General features: G+C 42.9%; 3 protein-coding genes across 6 annotated transcripts in view; all 3 read right to left on the bottom strand.

Annotated features, from left to right (window-relative positions):
- Positions 1-2571, bottom strand: part of rapgefl1 (Rap guanine nucleotide exchange factor (GEF)-like 1) — a 25864-nt gene extending 23293 nt beyond the window's left edge. The window contains exons 1-2 of the mRNA XM_008416573.2: positions 1669-2571; positions 105-460 (exon numbers count right to left, since the gene is read on the bottom strand). Of these exons, the coding sequence (XP_008414795.1) occupies positions 105-460; positions 1669-1868 (556 nt within the window). The 5' untranslated portion in view covers positions 1869-2571. The remainder of the gene's footprint in view (positions 1-104; positions 461-1668) is intronic.
- Positions 2572-6113: 3542 nt separating this feature from the next.
- Positions 6114-15458, bottom strand: casc3 (casc3 exon junction complex subunit). Of its 4 annotated transcripts, none has more exons than XM_008416458.2 (12): positions 15255-15455; positions 12936-12960; positions 12802-12857; positions 12508-12726; positions 12246-12394; positions 11991-12170; positions 9974-10866; positions 9414-9593; positions 8279-8377; positions 8035-8201; positions 7755-7963; positions 6114-6918 (listed from the first exon to the last, which is right to left on the bottom strand). In XM_008416458.2, exons 1-11 carry the CDS (start codon positions 15438-15440, stop codon positions 7817-7819), a joined length of 2301 nt encoding a protein of 766 aa, XP_008414680.1. In that variant the 5' UTR covers positions 15441-15455; the 3' UTR covers positions 6114-6918; positions 7755-7816. The 4 variants fall into 4 exon arrangements, with proteins under 4 accessions (XP_008414680.1, XP_008414681.1, XP_008414682.1 ...); XM_008416459.2 differs by having other exon boundaries at positions 9414-9590; XM_008416460.2 differs by lacking the exons at positions 6114-6918; positions 7755-7963; positions 8035-8201; positions 8279-8377 and having other exon boundaries at positions 9556-9860; positions 9939-10866; positions 15255-15458.
- A 1404-nt stretch (positions 15459-16862) lies between these two features.
- On the bottom strand, positions 16863-24623 carry LOC103469009 (NACHT, LRR and PYD domains-containing protein 12-like). Its single transcript, XM_008416457.2, is given in 6 exon segments — positions 16863-17801; positions 18992-19038; positions 19133-19306; positions 19944-20117; positions 21083-22901; positions 23949-24623. Coding segments are annotated over 6 exon segments (3423 nt in total). The 5' UTR covers positions 24559-24623; the 3' UTR covers positions 16863-17202.
- Between the last annotated feature and the right edge of the window lie 334 nt (positions 24624-24957).

The raw sequence follows: 24957 nt of genomic DNA, 5'->3' as shown, positions 1-24957 counted from the left end.
ATCCATCCATCCATCCATCCATCCATCCATCCATCCATCCATCCATCCATCCATCCATCCATCCATCCATCCATCCATCCATCCATCCATCCATCAGGTCTTACCTGAACAGTGTCCGAACCGTTTTCCCGCCACCCCGTCCAGAACCGCTAACGTCAGGTTATCTGGAGTGTCGGGATGAAGAGGCGTCCCTCCTCCTGGACCAGAACCAGAACCAGAACCTCCTCCACTGCTCTCTGTGATCAGACTCGCCTCGGAGCTCTGCTCGTCGCTGGACAAAGACGGACTGCGGACGTCTCCTCCTCCAGAACCGGAACCGGATCCAGACCCAGAACCAGACCCAGATCCAGACCCAGATCCAGAACCAGAACCGGAGCAGGAGCCGTTGGCACTGCACGGAACTGAGGCCAGCCCAGTTCCTGCAGCGGAGGGCCAGGAGGGGGGCTCCTCGCTGTCAGGGCTGCAGGGGTCAAAGGTCAATATTTAGACTCAATCCATCTGAAGGAAAGAGGAGCAAGTTTGGGCCGATCTCTGACAGGATGTGACATCACTACTCATAACGCATCATTTCCCCTCCTTCTGTGCCGTGCCACAGCAGCGCCATGCTACCCTGGGCGCCATGTTATAGTGGGCGTCAAAAAGAGGCCTTTTCTGTGTTGAACTGCCGTTTGTCCTTTGAAAACCCGAATTCATCATAATGGTTTCTAGACTTTTGGCACCTTTTTGTTCTGTAATTTTTTTTCTGTTTTCTACGGAGGGAAATCTCTGAGCGGCTGTTCAACATCCCACTTAAGCATCGGCCTCTGGGGCCTTTTCATTTCCTGCTTTCAATCACGGCTCTGTGCTGAAGAACATTAAACGAGTCCAGAGCTGATGAAGAACCACTGAGGTACGGTGGCTGAGAAGGATCAAACCTCTCAAACTGAACTACAACAAAACAGAAGCAGAAAACTTTCTACATAAATTACGTCACTAAACCCAGTTAAACCTTCTGGCCACTTTATTAGGAACACCATTTCAATTCAAACACAAAAAGCCGAACAGCTATTAATCAGATGGCAGCTAACCAATGCAGATTTTCATCCAGATGTGGAAAAAAAGACGAGCTGAAAATCAAACAGCATCAGAAGAAAGCAGAACAGAACCAGAGTTCTGGTGCTGACCAGACCCATCCATTTAGGACTGTAGTGGACCCATGTTCTGATGATAAACTGGGTCAGAACAAACATTATCCAGGACCAGGAGGTTCTGGATAATCATGGATCTCATCTCTGCTTCATGCTACAATGGACCAGAACCTCCATACAGAACCAAATGATCTGATCCAGAGCTTGCATGGTGGACCTAATAAAGTGGCCAGTGAGTAAAGGTGTGATGATATATGTATATTTTCTGATTAGGAACCAAAACTGTTATTTTATTTATTTTATTTTCAAAGACATTCAGACTGTAGAAAAACAGTCTTCAGTCAGAGGTTCCTTCAAAGTCGCTGTAACACAGACTGCTACAGGAGACTTCTGAAGAATTCGAATTAATAAGAATTACAACATTTAATTTCCCTTTGGGATCAATTATTTGAATTTTGGATCTAAAGGACATCAAACTTTAACCTTTACTTTGTGTCCGCCTCATCTATTTAATTAATTTAAGATGCAGAACCGAACTCACCTGAACACCTCCCGCGCGTGGCCGCTTTCAGGTGAGGTCTCCCTGAAGAACGGGACGACCCGGGACAGGCTGGCCCTCCTGCGGGACGCCCCGGTGCCACCGCTGGCCTTGTCCCCCATCCCGCCGAACCCCCCGGCCCGCGTCAGCGCGGTGGTCTGCTTCTTCAGGAACTTCTCCAGCGGTTTCATCCCCGCCGGCATGGTTCTTCTCTGGACCGGGGACCTGGGGGGCTGAGACCTGGGGTCCAGAGACCTGGGTGGGTTGCTGAGACTCGGGATTCGGTAGCTGCTGCTGCTGCTGCTGGTGGCGGGGCAGCGGCGCCTACATCATCCGGCCCCCGCAGGTCGGGTCAGGGAGCGCAGGTGCGTGCAGGTAAGAGCGGACCCTCCGGGGTTCTGCAGGCTGCTGTGGACCACCAGTCCGGGCTAACCCATGGATGATCCACTCGGTCTCCGGAGCTCCGCGCACCGACAGCCGCTCCTCCCCCAGCTGCTCTCCGGCTTCAGTCGCCGCCTCTACACGGAGCTGCGGTTCCGAGCTCCGGTTCCGAGGGCGTGTAAAAAATAAATAATAATAATAAAACCCCAAAGAGAGCTCCTTCAATCCGCGCTGCGCCTCTGCGGCTCCGGACTCAGATCCGGACCCGAATCTCTGCGGATTGCTGGTTCCTCCTCGCTCACCTGGCCCGGTGCGTTTGGGTGCGGTGGGTTTTCCGAGTCTCACCGGCGGTTCTCCGGTTCTGCAGGCTCTTCGAAGCTGTCCAGTGGGGTTTTAGGTTCCCCCAAACCGATCTCCGGTCCCGGTCCTCCTAGTGAATTTCTGGATGAGCAGTGATGAAGAGCAAGCGCGCGCGCTCCCCCGCCCGCCCCTCCGCGCGACTGACGATCTGCTGCAGTTGCGCGTTCCCGACACTCGCACTATGCTCGCACTGCCCGGCGGCGCGCAGGCACAGTGTAAAATTAATGGAAATGGAAATATCCCTGACGACAGAGCGGAAACACCGCGAGATTTCAGCACAAGAGAGCGCAGATTTTTTTTTTACGCTAAACTCGGATGCTGAACGGAAGTTTTCTGCCAGATCAGCTGATTTTTGATTCTCAGTGAAGTCACGTGACCCGGGATTGATCTAGAACCGGACACCTTCCTCCTCCTCATCCTCCTCTTCATGCTGGAGCATCAGGTTCCTTGAAACTGAACCCAACAGAAGAGAAACACTTCAGGATTATTATTTCAGCTCAGATTCTGTTTCAGGCTCAGGTAATATGAATCAACTGTGGAATACCACAGGGAACTAAACTCGGCCCCATGTTATTGTCTTATATTACGCCCACAAATGCTTCATTTTCTGAACTTATTTGGATCTCAGTTAGGATCTTTTTGCTTCTTGTCAGTAATTTAGCTTATAAACTCCACTTCTAAGTGGTGTATTCCACTCAGAGTGAAATATTTCAAGCATTTTTTCCAGTGTATTTATATAATACTGCCTTCCAGAGACTAAAAACACAAGAATTGTTTGTTAGAAATCTAGAATAAGGCATCAGGTAAAGAAAAAAAATATTTAAAGAAATGCAGCCCTAGTGTCATGTTAAACAAACGTAAATAAATTAAGTTTGACAAACTAAATTTGATTACATGTAACATTTATTTTAAGGGTTTTTTTTTTACAGTTGGAACTCCTTTCTGTTTTTTCAGTGCAGGTTGCTCTGATAGGATTCTTCTGGATTCTGTATTGTTGGTTCTGATGTGTTTTATCTTCCTCTTCACCCACGAATCGTCTGTGAGGTTCAAGTCAGAGCAGTTTGCTGGCGTTGCCGTGGTGATTGAAGAAGGTATTGGTACCTTTAGCAGTTTGGGTCGGTACCGAGTCCTGCTGGAAAATAAAATAAGCATCTCGATAAAGCTAAAATGTCCTGGTATATTTCTGACGTCGTCTGTGGTTCTGACGACTTATGAGTTTCATAAAGTAGAAACCGGTGGCCTGCTTTTGTATTTCTCAGCTGGATTCAAGACTTTTAAACAGCTGCACTGCTTTATTAATTTATCTTCCTTCAAATGAAACTCTCAACGTGGAATCAAAGGAGAAAACAGCAACAAAATAATGCAAAGAAAAAAAGAATAAAGACATAAAGATGGAAAGTGAGGAAAAATGAAAAAATTCAAGGAGCTAAAAATAAAGATGAACAAAGAAACCTGATTGATTTTATTGATCCTATGATTGTAATCACGTCATAGATTCAAACCAGGAAGTGAAGAGAGGCTCCTTGCCTCTCATCGGCTCGTTATCTGCAACTCTGCAGTTTCTTGGCCAATCGGAGCAGACCTTCTCACCATCCTCCTCTGTGGTGCATCAGTTAACAAGCCAATTACTCAGAAAGCTCTCCAACCTCCTGATGTCCATCACTGGCGGAAGGCGTTGCCATGGTTACAGCTGCAGGAGGTGGGAGGGAGGGTGTAACAGCTGAGGCTCCTTTTGTGTTTGAGCTGCCGATGAATATTCACGAGGCCGTCCGGCTGCTGATTGGTGGCAGGAGTTTATATAAGAGCCCCGCCTCCTGCGGCTCATGAATATTCATGTTCACATAAATAAAACCAGCAGGTGTGAAGCTTCAGGGATGAAGAACGGACCCATAAATCAAATAAACTCTCCGGATTCCTACCAATAACTTGATTATTTGACTCAGGTGTGAAGAAGCAGAGAGATAAAAACTAAAAGTTGCTTTCTAAGACGTGGAAGCTTCCAGCAGCATCTAATTCCGGAAACGTCGGAATGCGTTCTGGAAACCGGTTCTGGTTTGGACAGCACACGGAAACCAAGCAGAATTATAATCAGTCCATCCATGGTTCTGTTTTAAAGGGGGGGATTTTACGTAAAATTTAGTTTTATATCTGTGACTGGACTTGATCAAAATTTATAACAGTTAATTGCAGGGTGTGTAATTAATTTGTTTATATAGTTTTCGATTAAAACACAAAGTAAACATTTTAAATAATAAAAAATGCTAAATTGCTATCTTCTAGTCAATTACTGCCACTTTTACACCACTGCTGTTCTGCTTCTCAATAACTTACCTGAAGGTTGGTTCAGACCAGGCATCAGGCTACAGATGTATGAAAGAAATAACTAACAAGAATCAAACTGATTTAATTAATAATAGAATGTTTATAATCTGCAATTATCTATAAGAATTAAGTTATTTTTTGTTCTTCAAACTCCCCGGCAGAAAATGTGATGCCCTTCTGGTGACCCAGGCCAAAGCAATCAGCACTACATCTAATCAAGCGGCTTTTAGCCAATCAAATTAGGCTCGGCTGAAGGCCCGGTAGGATGGGCTGGGTCAGAGGTCAATGTGTCTGCAGACAGCGTGGTGCATTAGCTGTCATCAGGTCAAACATTCCCCCGAGTTCGACTCGATGAAAAGATAACGACTCAAATGGGCGTCAAGTAGTTTGAGAATATCCTGTTCAGGAGAAAAAGCTCCTCTCTATAATTAAGAGATGTACATCTGGGTGGAGAAACACACTGCTGTCACATGACCAAAGGAACCCAATTTGATTGGCTAAAAGCCGAGCGACTCCATCTAGTGTTGACAGCATCGGCGTGGGTCACCGGAAGGTCGTCATGTATGGAGACAACATTTTTGCAGAAAATCTTTTTAGACTGTTATTGCAATAATAAAACAGGTGCGTTCACACCAGCCCAGTTTGAGTCCATTTCAATCCAAGTCTGGAAACTCTGGTCTGCCTACAAACCTAGATCTGTTCATTTGAAGTGAACTTTGGTGCAGTTCCAATTCATATGTGAATGCCAACCAGTTTGGAAAACACTCTACAAGCAGGAAGTGGACTACAGGACAGGGAATTCTGGGTAAATACAAAAAAAGTAAGAGTCAAGCACAAGCAGGAGAAATGGCTTTTTTTTTTTTTTTAACCAAGGAGAGAAATCTTACAACCACTAGAATCTGATGCTGCTACATTCTTGCTTACATTTTGTGAAGAAGGAAGTTGGGCTCGTCTTGAGGTTTTCATGTCGTTTCCCTCAGTCGTTCTTGGTACAGCGCCCCCACTGGTGAGAAGAGGAACTGAATTTTTTAAGTATTTGGTTTGTTTGACACAATGCGGTGAGTGTGAAAGTGAACCGCAGCAGCTGAAAATGTAATAAATGTTGCAATCTTGATTCTACCAGACAGTTTTTCTCTGAATTTCAAGAGAGCTTTTAGTGAGTAGAAGAGAGAAATCTAAAAACCTGTAATCATAAACTGTGACTGCCTTATATTTATGTCTGTTATTCAGTAGTTGGAAACATCATCCTGAATCTTACCATAAAATTCAGGTGAAAGGTCAATATTTTAAGCTTTGCTTGTTTTCTAAACATCTTTAATAAAAAAAAAGACCCGAAGAAGTTCTGGTTTTGTTGGTCTGGGTGGGTCAGGGACGGCTCAGAGACGTTCAGGACAGAATCAGAAACTTTAATCTGACAACAAACCAAAGACGTTCCAGAGAACTGAGCAGAAACAGATGAGCAGAAACTAAAAAAGAAAAATTATAAGGACATTTTTCTCCTGGAAACCGTAAGATTCAGTTAATAATGGGTCCGTCTGGGGTTCTGCTACGCTCTGGTCCGAACATAAAAACAATAATCAGAGCAGATGGTCGCCTACTACAAGTAATAATAATTAAAAAAAGTAAAACCAACAGTATGAAAATGAAAGGTTTAATAAAAGGAAGACAAACTATTTCTCTCTCTAATAACTCCACCGTTAACATTCAGGTCCCTGCCGACGACTCAGCGTTCTGATTACAATAAGTTCACGGATCTATTTCATCTCTTCCAGATTTTATTTACAGTTAGCTTCTATTTACAGCAACACTAAGCAACACCAGTAGGTGGCGCCAACGGAGGCAGGTCTCAAGACCTGCGCTTTTAGGTTTGTAACGTCGCCGTTTACCGGGAAGGATTTATCTATTTATTTTCATAAAATATCTGAATCTGAAATATGTGACCCGAACAGAACCGGAGCAGCTGACCCGGTCCAGTTCTGGCAGCTGGATCATGTAGAGCTATAACCGTTAGAGTGGATTCAGACAAACCGGACAGGAAGTCGTTAACGGGTCGGCTCCGTCCGTCTGTCCGGCAGAGTGACTGAAAAGGGAATAAAGGAAAGTTCTGATCCAGAAGAGTCCGTCTCGTCCTGCCCTCCGCCCTCTCACGGTGTCGTCTGATTGGACCTCACTGCCCCTCCCACCCTGCTCCTGCGCACACAGACCAATCACCAGTCAGAAAACTTGGAGCAGGAGGAAACTAGGGCTGGGCGACACGGCTGCAAAATAAAATCTCTGATTTTTTCCATACCAGATCTGATTTTAATCCTTTTTCTCTCCCTTTCTTTACTAAAATAAATCTGTAAGTTGTACAGCAAGTATTAGGGAATTTTTGTTTAATTATGAGAAGCATAATTAAACAAAATTTTACCAGAACACCGTAAAATTATGACAGAAACAATTGGATAAAAGCCTGTATAATAATTTGTTGTCATTTTTGTGTTGGAGTTCTGATGATGAAATAAATATTTAATTCTCCAAATATTACAACTTTATTCTTGGAAAATTAGAACTATTTTTGTAAAAAACAACAAAAAAAAACAAACAAAAAACAAACATGAGTTATATTTTATCGTAAAATTGACCTGAATTCAAAGTCCAAATAAATAGAAACTGTAATGAGATGGAAGGGCAGGCGGATGTTAGGGATGGATGTTGATTTGAATATTAAATACAAAATATATACATTTATTGTACAGTTTTGGTTTAAGTGTGTTGTTCTCTCAGCAAACTGCCCTTCTTTGAGTTTCTATACTCCAGTTAATGGTTACTACATGAATTGTCAGTCATTTCAATGATCAATTAATCATGATTAATTTGATTAATCGTTTCAGCCTGAACTGGCACCAATATATGGAAACACAAGGAAGCGCTTTGCAGAAAATAAAATCCAGATTTTCCAAAAATGATCTTCATAAACGAAAAATTAGATTAAATGAATTTCTCGATTAATCGCCCAGCTCTAGAGGAATCTGTTAAGGCCTCACCTGCAGCTCTGAGGTCAGGGTGGGGGCGGAGCCTGGGGGCAGGGAAGGAGATGAGGGCGGAGTCACTCTGAGGCGTAGGGAACCTCTGGAGGGGGGGGTTTGACGGTGACGGGCTGAGAGGTGCGGCGGGGGGGCGACGGTTTGGGCTGGGCCTGCTGCTGCATGGTGTCGTAGTACGTGACGCCGCCGTACGTCACCTGGGCCTGACCCTGAAACACAGCAGAGGTCACACTGGGTCCGGAGGTTCTGCTGGTTCTGATGAGCAGCGGTCCGGTCTTACCTGTGGGTTTGGATACATGGCAGGGTAGGGGAAGGTCATGACCCCAGGAGGAGGGTAGAACGGAGGAGGCAGCAGCTGCTGTGGTTGCCCCGGTGACAGGGAGACAGGTGGGCCTCCGTAGAGGGCGGGGTTAGCGATGGGGGCTCCTGATTGGTGGGGATGGAGACCTGCAGAGAGAGAGAGGCAGCAGAGTGAGAGGGCGACCAAGGAGGGTTGTGAAATGGTGAATTTAAAGGAAACCCACCAGGATGAGGGATGTGCATCTCTGGCTGGACCAGCATGCCCTGGGGCGGGATGGGGGCGGGGCCTTCTCCGTGGGTGTAGATTGGTCCCTGGTAGGACACTGGTGGGAAAGAAGAGGTGGTCAGAGGAAAACACCAACAGCTGTCTGATAATTGTAGCATACAGACCCAAAAAAAAGACTATTTGCTGAAAGAACTACAACCTCAGAGATGTAATAAAACCAAAACTGTACAAAAAAATATTACATTTTCCAGCATCAGATAAAAAAAAGCTGAAATAGTTTCTATCTGGACCAGAGCTGGGACAGTTTTTCATTCACCTGGTTAACAAAATCTCCATTTTGATCCAAATATTAATCAGTTAAACAGATCAGCCTGACACTGTGTTGATGTTCAGTCAAGTTATGTTCAGATTTTTATGTTGATGTTAAACATTTTTTTAGTTGATGAAGCATAAATTAAACAAATGCTGTTAATAAACTGTAAAATATTTTCTTATTTAATGAATGAATTTATTAATTTATTTGCATCTACTAGTGTATTTTTAATATTGGATAAAAAAGGCATAAGTGGTTAAATGCAGAATGTGCCATATTTCTATTGATTGTCAGAGTAATCGATAGGATAATCAATAGCTATAATAATCATTGGTTCCAGACCTAACACCATCTGGACCCGATTCCAGTTAAACTTCATAATCCGGTACCGACAGCTCAATCCGAGGTTCTGACTGCAGTTCTAAACCTGAACACACTGCTGAAGTTTTGCTGACCCCTGCTGGTGAAACAGAGGAGGTGCAGCAATAATCTGAAAACTGATCTGCTGCATTTTCAGTTTGAATTCTAGAAGAAAACTCCTGAAAAGCAGCATCATCAGGACCCAGATGGACCCGGATGGACCCGGATGTGACTCCGATGAGCTGCAGCTCTAACAGAATCAGAACTGAAAATAAAACCAAGCTAAAACAAAGGAGCAGTCAGAACCTTGTTAAAACACAAAAAAATATATTTTTCCACAAACATTAACAGAACTGATCAACTGTGACGGTTCTGATTGATCGGGTTTTATCAGAACTTTATCTGTAGTTCTTCAACTCCAGCTCTAATGTCCTACTGGTTGAACTGGGGGGAATCTTACTGGGCTCGTAGTAGTGTCCAGGCTCCATCACTCCCAGGTGCATGGGCGGGGCCGGTTCTGGAACGGCTCTCTGGCGCTGGGAGGAGTAACGCTTGGCCCGGTTGGAGCCCACGCCCATCTCCTCCATGTTGGAGTACTGAGGCGGCCCACCGGCCATGTGGATGGGGTTAGGAAGACCTGCTGAGAGGGACACTGGTTAAACTGGGACATGGATCAGTTGGACTGGGAAAATAATCAGTTGGACTGGTTTAACTGGGTCTCTGTACTCCCAGTATGGAGGGACTGGTTTAACTGGGTCTCTGTACTCCCAGTATGGAGGGACTGGTTTAACTGGGTCTCTGTACTCCCAGTATGGAGGGACTGGTTTAACTGGGTCTCTGTACTCCCAGTATGGAGGGACTGGTTTAACTGGGTCTCTGTACTCCCAGTATGGAGGGACTGGTTTAACTGGGTCTCTGTACACCCAGTATGGAGGGACTGGTTTAACTGGGTCTCTGTACTCCCAGTGTGAAGGGACTGGTTTAACTGGGTCTCTGTACTCCCAGTATGGAGGGACTCACCTCTCATCTCGGAGCGTACGTACGACGTTGGACTCTGACTCCAGGTCTGTCGGACCAGATTGAGCCGGGCCACTTCCTGGTCCAGCTCGGCGACCCCTCCCCCTCCCGTTGCTGTCTGACTTCCCCCCTCGCTGCCCCCCGTCCAGCCCTTGCCCCCCCCGCTGCTGGGTGMGGAGCTGTTTCCCCCCGCTGCAGACTCCTCCACTGAGGCCTGCTTGCTGCCGAGGTCTGACGGCCGCGAGCGAGTCCTGCGGGCCAGAGAGTATGATTTACGTTCAACGGGGCGCTCGGCTGGCGGAGAGGCTTCCCGATTGGCTGCTGAAGACTGGAGGGCGGGGTCAGAGGTGGCGGCAGCCAATCCGGAGGCAACTTTGTCCCCGCTGCCTCTTCGCTCCTGCTGCTGTCGTCTCGGTGACTGGTACCCGCCCGGCTGCCCTGCTGCAGTCGTCGCTGCAGACTCTGACCTCGGATCCTCCTCCGCTGCGCCTGATTGGCTGTCTGAAACCTCCTCAATGACCACAGAGGAGCTTCCTCTTCCTCCGTGGACCCGTCCACCTCTAACAGACCCGCCTCTGTCTCCCGACAGATCCAGTTGAGTTTTTGGGGCGTGCCGCTCTCTGGGATGAACCTGAGGTGCGTTGGATTCATTGTTCCTGTACTCTGACTGAGACAACGGGTGCGCTTGGCTGTAGTGAGGGGGTCTGCTGCGGGAGGGCGGCGGTCTGGAGGAGTTGTTGCTCCGCTGAGCAGCAGAGAGGGGAGGAAACGCTGAGGAAGAGGAGGGTGGAGGGACAGATGAAGGGGGAGGCGGTCCTCCTCCTCGGTTCTGCCAGGTCCGGGCCGGTCTCTGCCCATCTCTCCACCGCTTGTCTCTGCCGGGAGGAGAACTCTGCCTGCAGGAGAGGAGACGGGAGGAGACGATGATAAACATTCCTATTTTATATTAGCTTCTACTTAAAGTGGGATTTAAATCACTAAACTGCACATAGAGACTTTAATCATATTTTCTGTTTAACTCATATTTATTGATCCTCTTCTGGAAACCCCCCCTCCCCCCAAAAAAACTGAAAAATAAAATACTAAAATAACATTTTAGTTGTTTAACATCAGCTGAAATTTTTCACAACAAACGATATAACTGTCCCACCCTAGTGGATGGGAGCGTTCATCAAAATTAGTTTGGAAAATTTAATTAGCACATTAACTCTCATGGAAAAGCCAAAAACCAGATCAAACTAACAAAAATGTCTGTTATTGGAAAATTGAGGAAGTTATTTTAAATTTTTTGATATTTCCGTTAATCATTCCTAACAAAATACACATAAAAAACGTGAAGGAAACAGTTTGCAAATAGCTCTGTTCTGCGGTTGCTAGGTAACGGGGTGCACCAAATGTGACTTAATAATCAGGATGTTTTTGAAACGGCTCTTTTCCTAACACCAATAAAACATTTGCTTTTCTCCAAAAGTCAAAGTTATTTTTTCAGACTGAGATCAAAATTGAAGTATAAAAAAATGCAAAAAGAAAATTTTGTACAATAGTTTAAATGTCAGCAGCTGATAAATCCTGGCTGCTCTGAAGCTACACAGCGCCACCTACAGCCAGACGGCTCACACTCCTCACTTATCATCCTAAAAAAAAAAACCTGTTCATGGCCTGCAGTCTAAAGTTTAAAGATCAAAGTGACACTTAATAATTTTTCACTTTCATAATATAAATTCTGTAAAAATCTGAAAGTAAAAAAAGACAAAATCTTTAATTTCATCTTTCTAATCCAGGAAGTAAAGCTCCATTACACTAACTTAATAATTTAGCTTGCTCGTCCTGGTCCGTGGTGTCTGTGCAGCGTTTACATGTGACCCAGTGCTCCTATGTAAATGACTTGTTGCCATGACAACCTGAGGAACAGCAGCAGGTTGTTCTGTTCGGTTTCCGACCATCAGAACCAGTGAAGCCAACGTTCAGACCTGTGTGTTGCTGGTGGTCGTACGGTATGTTGTCATGGCAACCAGCTCACCTGGGTCTCCGCTGCCTGTACGCCCGGTCTCCAGGGCCGCTGCCGCCGCCGTTCCGGATGTCGTAGCCGTAGATGGCGATGAGCTCCTCGCGGCTCTTGGGCGCCTGCTCCTCCTCCCGGAACTTGTCGTGCTCCCAGCGGCCCTCGTCCTTCCACAGCTTCCTGTTCCGACCTTTAGGCCTGAGAAGAAGAGGAGGAGGAACAGGTAAAACTCCTTCTGGAGGCGCTGAGGCTGAAAGGGAAGCGGCGGCTCACCTCTCCTCTTCCTGAGTCTGTCCGCGGACGTCGTGCTCGAAGAACAAACCCTTCCTGGGAATGTAAGCCGGGTTCTTCCGGTCCTCGTCGTCGTCCAGCTGCTGACCAGGCTTCCCTCCCGTCTTCGTCTCCGGGTCGTCGGTGGACTCCTGTGTGGAGATCAGGGACAGGAGAAGAAGAAACCATGACGACCCTTTCTTCAACAGGAAGCAGAATAAGGAAAATATTCTGGAATCCGTCTGGAGGCGAGTCTTATTCCCACCTGTCCGTCTCCGCTCTGCCTCTCTCCTGCCAGGTTTCCCTTCTCCTCCGCCTTGCTCTCCTCCTTACTGGACCCTCCTGCCTCCTCCTCCTCTTCCTCCTTCTCCTCTTCCACTCCATCATCCTGTGTGGGGCCATCAGCAGCGGCAGGTTTGGCTTCGGCGGCTGCTGCTGCTGCTGGAGCCTCTTCCTCGCTGAAGCCCTCTTCCTCCTCTACTCCCTGACAGAGAAACAGAAACCAGAGTGATCGTCCCGGCCCAACAGAGCGGAACCAGCCGGATTCGGTTCTATTTACCTCTGAGTGGGACGCGTTCTCCTCCGGATCGGCGCTGTCGTAATCCGAGAGGACGGCTGGAGGAAACAGAACCAGGCGTCATGACAACAGAGCGGATCAAAAGAACATGCAACGGGCCGCGGGTCGGGTCTTACCTTCTCCTGCTCCGTCTTCACTTTCCTGTAAAGACAAACAGGATCAGAACCAGAACCAAAACAAGAACAGGTTCAGAATCAGAACCAGAACCTGAAGGAGATCAGAAAGTCTCAGTTTCTGATAAGCAGTAAACTCCGACCCGATCCGGGCTCGGATCTATTCTAAATTATAAAATAATATTTAACAGTAGGTCCTCAGTACCATAAATTATACATGAGTCAAATCTACCTATATTAAATAATATCAAGTAAAAAAGGAAACATTCACTCAAAGTCAAACGCAGACGGCATCAAAGTAAACAATCCTTCCTAGTAGCATGGCTAGCTGATTAATGCTGGTTCTGATTGGTTGTTTCTTATTGGCTAGCTGATTAATGTTGGTTCTGATTGGTTGTTTCTGACCGAGCTGAGTAATTCTGGCGAACATGAGGAGGCAGAGATCGATCGATTATTTTTTCAGAGATTACCTGACTTGTGTTAGGACAGTGAAAGTTTTAATACATATCTAAAATCACCAATCATACACGTTTTCCACAGAAATTGGTCAATTATGATCGGTGGCCGATCGATCGGCAAACCTCTAGTTAAAACATTTCTTCTTAAATGTTTTTTCTTTTGATAATCTCATATTTTTATGCATTATTGCCTCTATTTTTATAAATAACGTTTTACTTATTAATTCAGTCATTTACTTGAGGCTATGTGGGAAAACGTAATAAATAAAAATGATAAAGTAAATAAAATGTTTTTCCTGCAGCCGTTAGACGTTGATGTTTGGCTCTGACCAGAACTTCTGACTGCAGAGAAACTTTCTGTTGATTCAACATCTTTAAACTGAAATGTTTCACCTTGGAGTTAAAAACAAAAAAACAATTAAACTGCATCCTTCAAGCAAACCTGTCACAATAATTAATAAGTAAATTAATAGCATGATAAATTAAATTTCCTTTTTTTTTTTCTTTCTCTCCTTCTACCAAAAACTAGAGGAAAGTCTCCAGTCTGGTGCTTGAGTTTCATCTAAGCCCTTTTGTAAAAGGATAATTTAGTTTAAAGAGACTTCTTCATAATCCATTTTCTGTCACTTTAATTGTTTTGTTTATTTAGTTTTGGATGTTAAAATGTTGTCCAGTTTCAGTGTTAAATGTTTGTTAGAAATAAAACTTTGACCTTTGAGAATGTGTTCTTGGATTACGATGCCATTATTATTATTATTATCATTGTTATAATAGTTGAAAATGGTCTCAAGACAATATTATTATCCATCACAATAACTTTCAGGATAATTTATTGTCCTAAGAAATGTGTCATTATGACAGGCCTACTTTCAACCAATGTGTCTCTCCAGTAGATTGCTCTTGTTTATCCTGTTTTTTCACTGTTAGAATTATAAAAGATCTGAGAGCCGCTGGTCTGTGATCTATAGCTGCACCTGTCTGGTTCTTGTTACCTCTGACTCCTGATCCCTCCATCACCTCACCTGGTTCGAAATGCTTTAGGATGTTTTTATGGGATTTCGTATATTCTCGTTTCTGATTCTTTAGTAAATTTCAGAACAGAATAGTGTCTCATTGAATCCCCATCTGCCATGAGAGCCACTACCACGACAACATGAACATCTGAAGGACTTTTATTAGACGTGATAACATTAAATAAACAGTTATAATTACTAATTTTTCTTCTTTGAAGTACATTTTCACCTGAATTAATCATTTCAAATATAGTTTTACTCTGAAATAAGGCTGAACAGTGTGAGTTCTGAGTCTTGAAATCACAGGGGGGCCACAAGCGGAGGGGACTAACCATCGGGGCCACAGGCTGAGGGGACTAACCATCGGGGCCACACGTTAAGAGGACCACCCGGCGGGGTCACACGCTGAGTGGACCACCCGGCGGGGCCACAGGCTGTCCTCGGGGTCCACTCAACCGCCCAAGCTTTGTGGCTCCCCGGTAGCCTGAATAATAATGTCGATATCTCTTTCTTTCTACATTACATTCGTTAAACTCGGAGTAACCACCGGCTGCCTCAGCAGGTGTTATGTCGCATTTAGTCTCCCCTATAAATGTGTTCTAACTGACGCCTTTCGGTCTGGTTCCCTAAAAACATCTAATCGTCGAGCTATTTCTAAACAATATATTTATTATTTTACTGCTAACATAACAATTAATCTTCTTCTGACATCGTGCTGAGCTAACACGGAGCTAACGGTTCTGTAAATCCTTCAGGCAGCGGGGAGACCATGAGATCTCTGGCCGCACTCAGAGCTCTCAGCTCCGGGAACCACGGTTAGCTTCTTGGGGTTAGCCCGGAATGATACTCACACACTCGGACTCAACGTCACTTTTCGCCTCGGACCGGCTCACTGGCGCCTCAGCCGGAACGGGTTCTCGGCCTCGGGCCTTTGTCGCTGGAGAACCGGATCTCCCGCTGTCCGAACCCGAGCCGGACTCGTCGTCGTCCTCGCTGTCCTGAGACGCGCGCCTCCTCCTCCGCCGCCGGTCCGCCATCTTAGAAATGGAATGGCTGGAAGCGGAAGAAGTGACGCACTATGGGTAATGGAGTTTCCTTTAATATACGTTACAAAACGGCCTAGCAGAGCTAAACTACATCTACTGCCACCACGTGGATAATCTCATATCGCTCTTCACTCAGAAATGTTAGTTATTTACATTTTTGACATTTTATTTTTGCATTTACTTATTTAATCATTTAGAGAATAAGTTATAATACTAATCTAGAAATACTTTTCATTATATTTAAGATGATTTCACAAAGAAATTTAAAACATTATGATGGGCTTTACATTTTTACCTTGTTGCACAATCCAAGTGATTTTGAGTTTTAGGCCACAAACTGATAACTTTTACTGGTTAAAAAAACACAACAACAAAAAAAATAATAGTTCATGTTTCCATCAGTTGCATCAAAGCAGCAAAGCTGTTCAAGACCATCACACTACCAACACCATTTAAACGGCATCATGGGTGAAAAAAAGAAAACAAATCAGAGAGAGAACAATAGAGAAAATGAAGTAATAAGAAGTGCACAATTTGTCAATGAATATCATGGTGCATCTAAACAGTGGTTGGGATAAAAGAGAGTTGGAGAACCCAATGATTTCACCTTGTGAACGCAGAAGAAAGAGTTCCTCAGAAATGTTGGATGAAGTTGCTTCATGCTGGAGAACATAGAGCTCTTTTGTTATTTCTTTGGCCATACAGAACACATTATACATCCGGATCATATGATCATTAGAGCTCATAATGGTTGAAAGAAAACAAGATTGTGTTTATCATGTTTGCTCATAATAAAATAACTTACTAGTGCTTATGGAACATCTGGAGGTTGAGTATTAGCTGCAGTTCTTCATCAACCCACTACGTGGAGCTGCAACACTAAAAAAATGTTTTCTGTGGCCTTGAGGTATTAATGTTAAATACTTTTAAATAAAAAATCTTTTTATTTAAGCAATGTCCGCTTTACATATTGGGTTTGGTACAATATGCTAATCTTGAATGTTGTGTTTTTCTTACTACAAGCAGAAAATCACCATAAAAGGAAACAAAGAATTGAAAACATCAATATGAATGTAATTTATAACATTGTTTCTGTCCTGCTTGTTTTAGATGTTTCTCTACTTTAACACACTGGATTCAGATGATTCCAGTCCATTAAAAGCCTGTTAGGTTTGCTGAAAAAGGGAAAGACTTAAAACACTCATTTATATTATGTGTTTCAGTTAGTGGTGAAATTACTGACACAAATATTCATTTTCAGCTTTATTTATGAATTTCTTCAACACAGCCACAGCTGAGCAAAGTGCTGAACATCAGAGATACATAAGAAAAAAGAAAACAACAAATAAAATGAAAACGCTAAACACACAACAATGTAAAGAAATTAAAAACTCACGTGAAAACAAAAACAAATCAGTAGAACAGATAAAATAAAATAAAAGTTGGGTAAAATAAAGTCTCAGTTGGGTTAAGAGATTAATGAGGAAAAAAGTTAATCAGACATGGATGACTATTTTATTTGAATACATAAGAAATGTTTTTGTTTTAATCAAAAATAAATTGCATTGCTCAAACTTGGACAAGATTTTTCTTCCAACCTGGAACCAGTCAATGTTTTCATCTTGTTAATCTAATTAAAACATTGAAAAGAAACAGCAACACAAACTCCTGTTTATACTTAAAAAAAACCCAAACATATGAACAAGTTTACTGTCATTTTGAATTAGTAGACATTAAACAACATATTTACTAACTAAGTAGTTGATGTCTGCTCAGCAGCAGTTTCTGCAGACTCATCTACTAACGGTGAACAGATGGACACTGAAGACCTAATTCTGAACCAGTCAAGTGCGTTCTCCCGATCACATCCAAATCCAGCATAAAGTGTTTCGGTGAATGTGGTGTGGAAGGTGTGGAGGTGGATCAATGTGTCAAAGGAGACCAGATAGTAGGACAGAATACCAGCAGGATGGTCCACATAGACGGCTACTCTGTCATAAACACGAGAAGGCAAACGGATTTCCTTTTTTTCTTTGTCATGGAAGACACCAAAACTGTTGAGGAAGCATGTCAGAGTCCAGGACTTGTCATTTCTTCCGAACAGAGATTCAAAAGTGTTTCCTTTTCTGCGGATTCCTCTGTAGCTAACAGCTATGTCAACCAGTCCTTTTCATTTCACCTCCCAGTAACAACGACCAGGCAGAGCATGTTTACACAGCGCCTGGGGCCAGAAGTCAAATCTTTCACAATGATCCGGATACTCATGGTAACCTGAAAATACCTTCCTCCTGTTTTTGGACAGTTTGAGGTTTTGGCTTATTGTGTTTGGGTCCAGCTCAAGTTCACAGGTATCTGATAGAGAAAATCAGAAACAACAGCTGTTAAATTCACAGAACCAAAGATTCAGTTCTGACGATGCATGTAAGGTTAATCTGTCTGTGTAAAGAAAAAAAGTAAGTAAAAATAAATAAGTAAATAAAAACCATATAAATAAAAACATGTAAATAAAAACTTAAATCACTAAAACAATGAAAAGGTAAATATAACAACAAGTAAATAACATAAAATAGTAAATAAATAAAAATAAGCAAAATAAAAATAAAACAATAACATGAATTAATAAATTGACTAAATAAAAAAAAAGAATTATTTCCAGCTAACATTAAAACATTATTAAAACAGACCAAGATCGTGATCTTATACTTTGTTCCAGTTGTAGTCTGAAGAAGGGAGATTCCGATTTCCCAGTTGGAAAAATCAACTGGAACGCCATCCAAAGTCAGATTTCCAGCTGGGAGGAACTCCAGTTACAACGTGTAAAGCGGACTTTGCGTTTCTTTGGCTCCTCGCATAAAAGGTAAACTGTGGTATTTATTTTGCAACATACACATGTAATAGTGGATCTAATATTAGGGATATTCTTATCCGATCTTGTGATCGGAAATCGGCTTGATCACTTGGTTTCAGACTCGATCGGATTCTGGCGTCATTTCCCTATCAGGGATCGGATATTGATTCTAAATCCAAATAGGAATAAGAACAGTTAGTATCAACCGTTAGTTATGTGGTGGCACAGAGTCGAGACAGATTTGTCTCAAAACACCGGCGCGGCACTTTGCAGCAGTGACTGCCGTAAAGCGAAGCAGAACACGGCACCAGCTTGACGTGGGAGCGCTGTTGCTAACTTAGAGAAGGTGTTGTATAGCTACTTTTCAGACCCTATTTTCCTTAAATGTTACAAATTAAACTACTTTCTCCAGTTTATCTGGGACTTTGGCGACAAAACTGAAAAAGCATAGAGAGCTAACGTGGATTATGGTAAATACAGTTATTCTGTCGCACCAAAATAAATGACTGCATTTTATTCCCATATCCTCCGTGGGTACAAGGTAGGTAAAAAAATAAGGGACATGTTGCACCTTGTTTCTTCTGACCCTCGCTGTTTTTTAAGTCATAGTAGTTAAATTTTCTATGAATTACCTTTTAACTTTAATGCTTGTATTTTAAATGTTTTGAAAGTCGGAGTTATCATAGAAACTTACATTTCCTGATGTCAGGCTGCAGCTTTTGCTCTCCACAGTGGTCCAACCTAAAGAAAGAAATCCCCATCAGCTCAGTGAATGAGGCTCATCAAAACTATGAGAGCTTTCTCTTTCAACAAGCTGGCATGTTTGTCCATGTACCTCAGCGTCTCTAGCCTCCAGGTTGGGTCCTGTAGTCCAGCGGCTAACTGCTCCATCCCTGCCTCTCCTGGATTGTTGTGACTCAGGTCAAGTTCTCTGAGGTGGGATGGGTTGGCGTTCAGAGCTGAAGCCAAAAAATCACACCCAGCCTCCGCAACCAAACAGTTACACATCCTGCCAGAGCACAAATAAGCTTCATTTTAAGAACTTGAACGTAAAAAAATAAAATTTAGTTACTCTGTACTTCAGTATCAGAAAATCTTGTGACTTTAATCTCAAACAGACTTTGTTTATGGAGTAAGACAACAATCCAAGACATGCTAGCAGGTCTGCCTCTAAAAGACTCGACAAAAAAAAACGACACACCAGTGTTAGGTTGTTCTAAACAAAGTCCAACTTTGAGATGTTTTCACAGCAAAAAACAAACAACCCCCCCTAAATTACAGCTGAGTTTAAATAATTTTGTAAATCACAGTTGTTCAAAACTCCTCACCATGTGTTGTGAAAGATTGTTTCTCAGTCATTTAAACAAGTCATAGCAGTTATTAGTGGAACAATAGGTAATATGATTAAAGCATAATTACTTTTTCACAAAAGGGCATGTTTGTTTGCATAGCTTTTTTTGTATTTACACCAATTATCTTTTATATTAAGACATTTCTGATAATCAAACTAAGAGGGACAAAAAAATAAAAACATAAATCTGTTACAGGAAGATATTTTTCACATTTGAGCTCTTCAAAAACACATTTAAAATTTATTTTATACAGATTTATGTAGCTCTACATCATAATTAAACCAGTCCACCAACTTGAGACTTTCCAGTTTACAGTTTGGACTCTGCAGCCCAACAGAGAGCAGCTTCACTCCTGAATCCTGCAGGTCACTGTTGCTCAGGTCCAGTTCTCTCAGACTGGAGGACTGAGAACTGAGAACCAGAGAAAGAGCTTCCAGGGGTCGCTCTGATAATCTGCAGCCCGTTAACCTAGAAAACAAAACAGCTTAACTTACAATTGTTCAAGAATTTAGCACGGTTTGCTAGATGGGTTCCCTTTTCAAATAAAGTTAATTTGTCAACAAAAATGAGAATAATAATGCCAGCTATTATCTACAATATGGCTGCAACTGACAATTATTTTAGTTTTTGGTTTATCAATTATTCTGGCAAGTAATCGGATAAAATATCGACACATTCTGCAGATTTTTTATTTGTCTTTTTCATATAATATTAGAAATATGTAAAAGATGAACAAAAAATGTATTCCTTTTTAATGGAATCAATTTTAGTTTAAAATGCGATAACAGCATTTTTGACCTTTAGTGAACACTTGATCACTTGGAGCAAAGGAAGCATCTGCAGCTTAAAAAATACCTCTAACATCATCAGCTCTTCCTGCTTGACTCAACATCAGTACAGCTCATTTGTTGACTATTTTTTGGATTAACAGATTAGCAATTTTATACCAAAATGTGCTTAATAGAAGATATTTTTAGCACATTTTGAATCACTTGAAGCTAAATCTATTCCACTTGAGGAGCTTTGGGTAGAATATTTATAGACAAAGAAGGATTTTTTTAAATCTTAAACCCAAAATGTATATTTTTTGTACAGTTCTGGCTTAATTACTATTTTGTTCTCTCAGCAAATGGGCATTTCTAGAGTCTGTATACCCCAGTTAACAATTCATGGTTTACTAAATTAGTTGACAATCATTTCAATAATCGATTCATCATGATTAATAGTTTCAGCCTTAATCAAACTGTTTAACCTTTGGAAAATCCTCCTGTTTGTTCCAATGTATCTTACCCAGTATTGTCCCACAGTACTGAGACTTGAAAACACACTTAATGTAAAACTTTGGAAATTGGTCTTTCACAACCAATTTATTCTACAAGTAAATCAGTTACAAAACCTCATCAGTTTTTTAAAGTACTCCTATTTGTACTCACAGAACTTTTCTGGAGGCTTCCAGGACTGGCATGAGCTGCAGCAGAACCTCCTCTGACTCAGAGTATTTGCTCAGGTCAAACTCATCCAGATGTTTTTCTGATGATAGTAAGATTAAGATCAGAACTGACCACTGATCAGCTGATAGTTTATCCTTGGAAAGACGTTGTGATCTCAGGCACGTTTGGATCTCCTCCACAACAGAGTCCTCCCTCAGCTCATTCAGACAGAGAAACATTATTAAGATCTTTTCTGGTGATGTACTCGCACTGATTTTTCGCTTAATGTACTTAATTATTTTCTGGTTGGACCATGAGGTACTTCTTGTTGGTGCCAGCAGGTCATGTAGGAGAAACTGATTTGTCTGCAGAGAAAGACCCATGACGAACCGTAGGAACAAAAAAAGCCGTTTATTTGGAGTTTTCAAGGTTCTCTTCAGTGCCGTTTTATGAAGTTTTGTTGTCGAGGTTCTGGGGAAACAGGGGAGCCAGTTCTCAACTGTCATCCATGACTCAAGCATCACATTTTTGTTGTTGGAGACCAGGGAAGTGATCACATGAACAGCGGCAAGAAACTTCTGAATGCTGGACTGAGTAAAACAAGAAATCATCTTCGGGTAATTGTCTGACGTCTTTCCAGAAAATGTCTTGAAGATCTCTTTGAACCATTCAGAGCGCTCTGATGTCACTGTAAGGCCACAGCTTCTTAAGTCCTCATCAGTAAATACAGTGTTATCTCTGAGGAGCTGCTTAAAGGCCAGTTTGGCCAGAGACTTGATGTACATGATGCACTTTCCAGTATCATACTTTTCCTTCATGTGGTTGATCTGAACCACCAGGAACTCTGTGTACATCTCTGTCATGGTGCTGGGAAGAGCTCCTCTCTCTCTTGTTTCCCACAGATTCTCCAGAACTACAGCAGTGATCCAGCAGAAAACTGGCATGCGGCACAGGAAATTAATCATTTTTAATGTCTTGATGTGGGAGATTATTTCTCTGGCCCGTGGCTCATCTCTGAATCTCTTCCTAAAGTACTCCTCTCTCTGTGGGTCGCTGAACCCTCTCAGCTCCGTCACCATGTCAACAAACTCAAAAGGGATCTGACTGGCTGTTTCAGATTGTGTGGTAATCCAGAGGTGAGCAGCTGGAAGCAATTTCTTCATAATGAGCTTAGTCAGAAGCACCTCTACTCTACTTGACTTTCTTGCGTTCGATTTATTTGTCCTGCTGATAAAGTCAAACTCCAGGAAATTCTGATCCAAACCATCAATGATAAACAAAAGTTTGAATTCACTGCTGTCACAACTGGTTTTTCTCACATTTTGTAAATCTGTGAAGATTGCGTTCAGAGTCTCCTCCGTAATGCCGCTGGACGACATTCCCGGAACGACTGTGTGAATTAGCTCTGCCAGAGTAAACCTCTCTCCTCTCCATAAATACAACTGACGAGCATCAAAAGGGAAAACGAGGTGAAATTCTTGATTGAATCTCTTTTCAGCCCAATCCAACATAAACTGTTGCACTAGGAAGGATTTGCCGATGCCAGTACACCCTTTGGTCACCACTGTTTTGTTGGATTTGCCTCTTCTGGACAGATGTTGAAACATGTTGCTGACATTCACCGGTTTAGATGTTTCTGTTTCTGAGCCTGTGGCATCATCATCGGTGATGAACAGCTCTGGATTCAGGTAGCACAGGGTCTCCTCGTCATGCTTCTCCAACCAATCATCTTTCACAGATATGAACATGTTCTGGAGGTTAGACTGCAGCACAGCCGGGCTTGATGTGGTTTGTGGACAAGGCAGTGCTGACATCTTCACACCTGTCAAAAACAAACGAATCCTGAGCAATCTGGACAGCTGCCGCCATAAATACTTATAGACACATGAAACATCAATCAGGACACTGGTCTTGTAAGTCAGAAAATGTTGTAGATTTACAGGCTTTACAGTTTTTTCTAAAGCATTAGGATAACCTCCAGACTGACATCTCGGTCAGTAGTTTCTCATTCTGAAGAAACTGCTTCTGTTACGTATTTCACAAACCAACAATGGACATTTGGTTCAATTGTAGAGACTGTTGCTCATTGGGATAAGTAGTTATTCTTCCATCCAGTCCACCAGGCATTGAGCAAGCATTGGAGTTTTGTACAAGCTAGAAACAAGAGATGGAGGACCGGTCAATACCGGATTAAACTGGTTGTTATCAGTATCAACCAGTTTTCCATCAAGGATGAAAACTGGTTCATTCTGATGGGTTTATCAGAATAAACCCATCTGATGGTTTATTCTAGCAAGAAACACCACCAAACTTAGGTCATCTCACATCTTGAACATCATAAAGTCACCAGATCCCAGTCCAACAGTGGACCTTTGGGCAGCATCCTGACATAAAGAACAGGAAGAAGTAAAGTTGTTCTGAAAACAGAAGAGTTTAGCAAGGTGTCAAGGGAAAATGGTCTGACCCTGGCTAACTGCATATCGGCGTATGAAAGTATGCATGATTGTGAGTTTGACTGAGTGAATGTTATTTGAGAAAAAGTGCTTTGAGTAGTCAGTATGACGAGACCAAAGTCAGCCATCAAGGACGGGTATTCTGCATATTTTAGTCGTCTCTCTCTGTTGGAAATGCTGATTGAGCTGTCAGCCTGGAGATTATCCTAAGGTTGTAGTACAAACTGTTTTAAATGTACATTTACATTGTTTTCTGACTCTTTATGGCTCTTTCTCTCGTCCAACAGTCACTAAACTCACAAACATGCACACAATCATTCACCAATATGCAAATAAGAAGGCAACTGCCAGTGCCTTATTTAGGGTACAGCATTTATAAAGGACTTTGTTTTCAGTTCTCTTTTAGAGAAGATTACCTTCGCGTTGCTTTGTGACTGGTGGAATGACTATCGGACAAATAAATAAATCTGCTTCATTCCCTTCATCACTGCTGACCACCACAGAAACAGGAGAGAACAGATTGTTTGGTGATGAGTTCATTAGTCCTTCAGTTTCCCCAGATGTGGCAGGAACTGGCTCATCAGACGGCTGTGGTGAAGATGAATCAGAAGAGTAGAGAGGCTGTTCCTCAGTTGACTCAGTGGGTTGATTTCCTGCTCCGTTGGACACCAGCGTGTTCTTGGGCAGGACTTCAACCCCCTTATTTCCAAAAATGACCTCATGACTGCAGGCTTCTGTTGGAGAAACCTCCCCTGCAGCCTTGGATGCAGCATTTGACAACTTCTCTGCCAGATCATTCCTATTCATCCTCTGTAAAACCATCCTGGCCACCTCCACACACCGGCGGCTGTAGGTTTGCACCATCAGGTCCACGGTATCCTCACGATCTGAACTCTCGAGCTGGCATTTTGGAATGGACGGGATGGCTTTCAGGAACTCTGCCTGCTGCAGGTACCACTTAAACTTCTTAAATTCTTTGTCTCCCAAGTCCTCCAAAGATTCTAGCAGCTCTATTGCTCCTGCCATCGTTTCTCACAGCTGCACCATGCTGAGGCTTTGTCTCAGAGGACAGTCAAAGGTCCAACTCCACTGCATTCAGCATTGAAACAAGAATCTGTAACAGAACCATTTCAGAAATTCAGTTATGTTTTTACATTTAAAACCAAATACTTTTTTAATCAGACACTATTATCTAAAATAGTTTTCATCCATCCATCCATTTTCTTTCACCCTTGTCCCTCAGTGGGGTCGGGAGGATTGCTGATGCCCATCTCCAGCGAACGTTCCGGGCGAGAGGCAGGATACACCCTAGACAGGTCGCCAGTCTGTCACAGGGCAACACAGAGACACACAGGACAAACAACCATGCACACACACTCTCACACCTAGGGGCAATTTGGAGAGGCCAATTAACCTGACAGTCAT

This window comes from Poecilia reticulata, linkage group LG8, assembly GCF_000633615.1.
Source record: "Poecilia reticulata strain Guanapo linkage group LG8, Guppy_female_1.0+MT, whole genome shotgun sequence".
Lineage (NCBI taxonomy): Eukaryota > Metazoa > Chordata > Actinopteri > Cyprinodontiformes > Poeciliidae > Poecilia > Poecilia reticulata.
The sequence above is the reverse complement of the archived record's forward strand: the minus strand, read 5'-3'. Positions and strand labels throughout refer to the sequence as shown.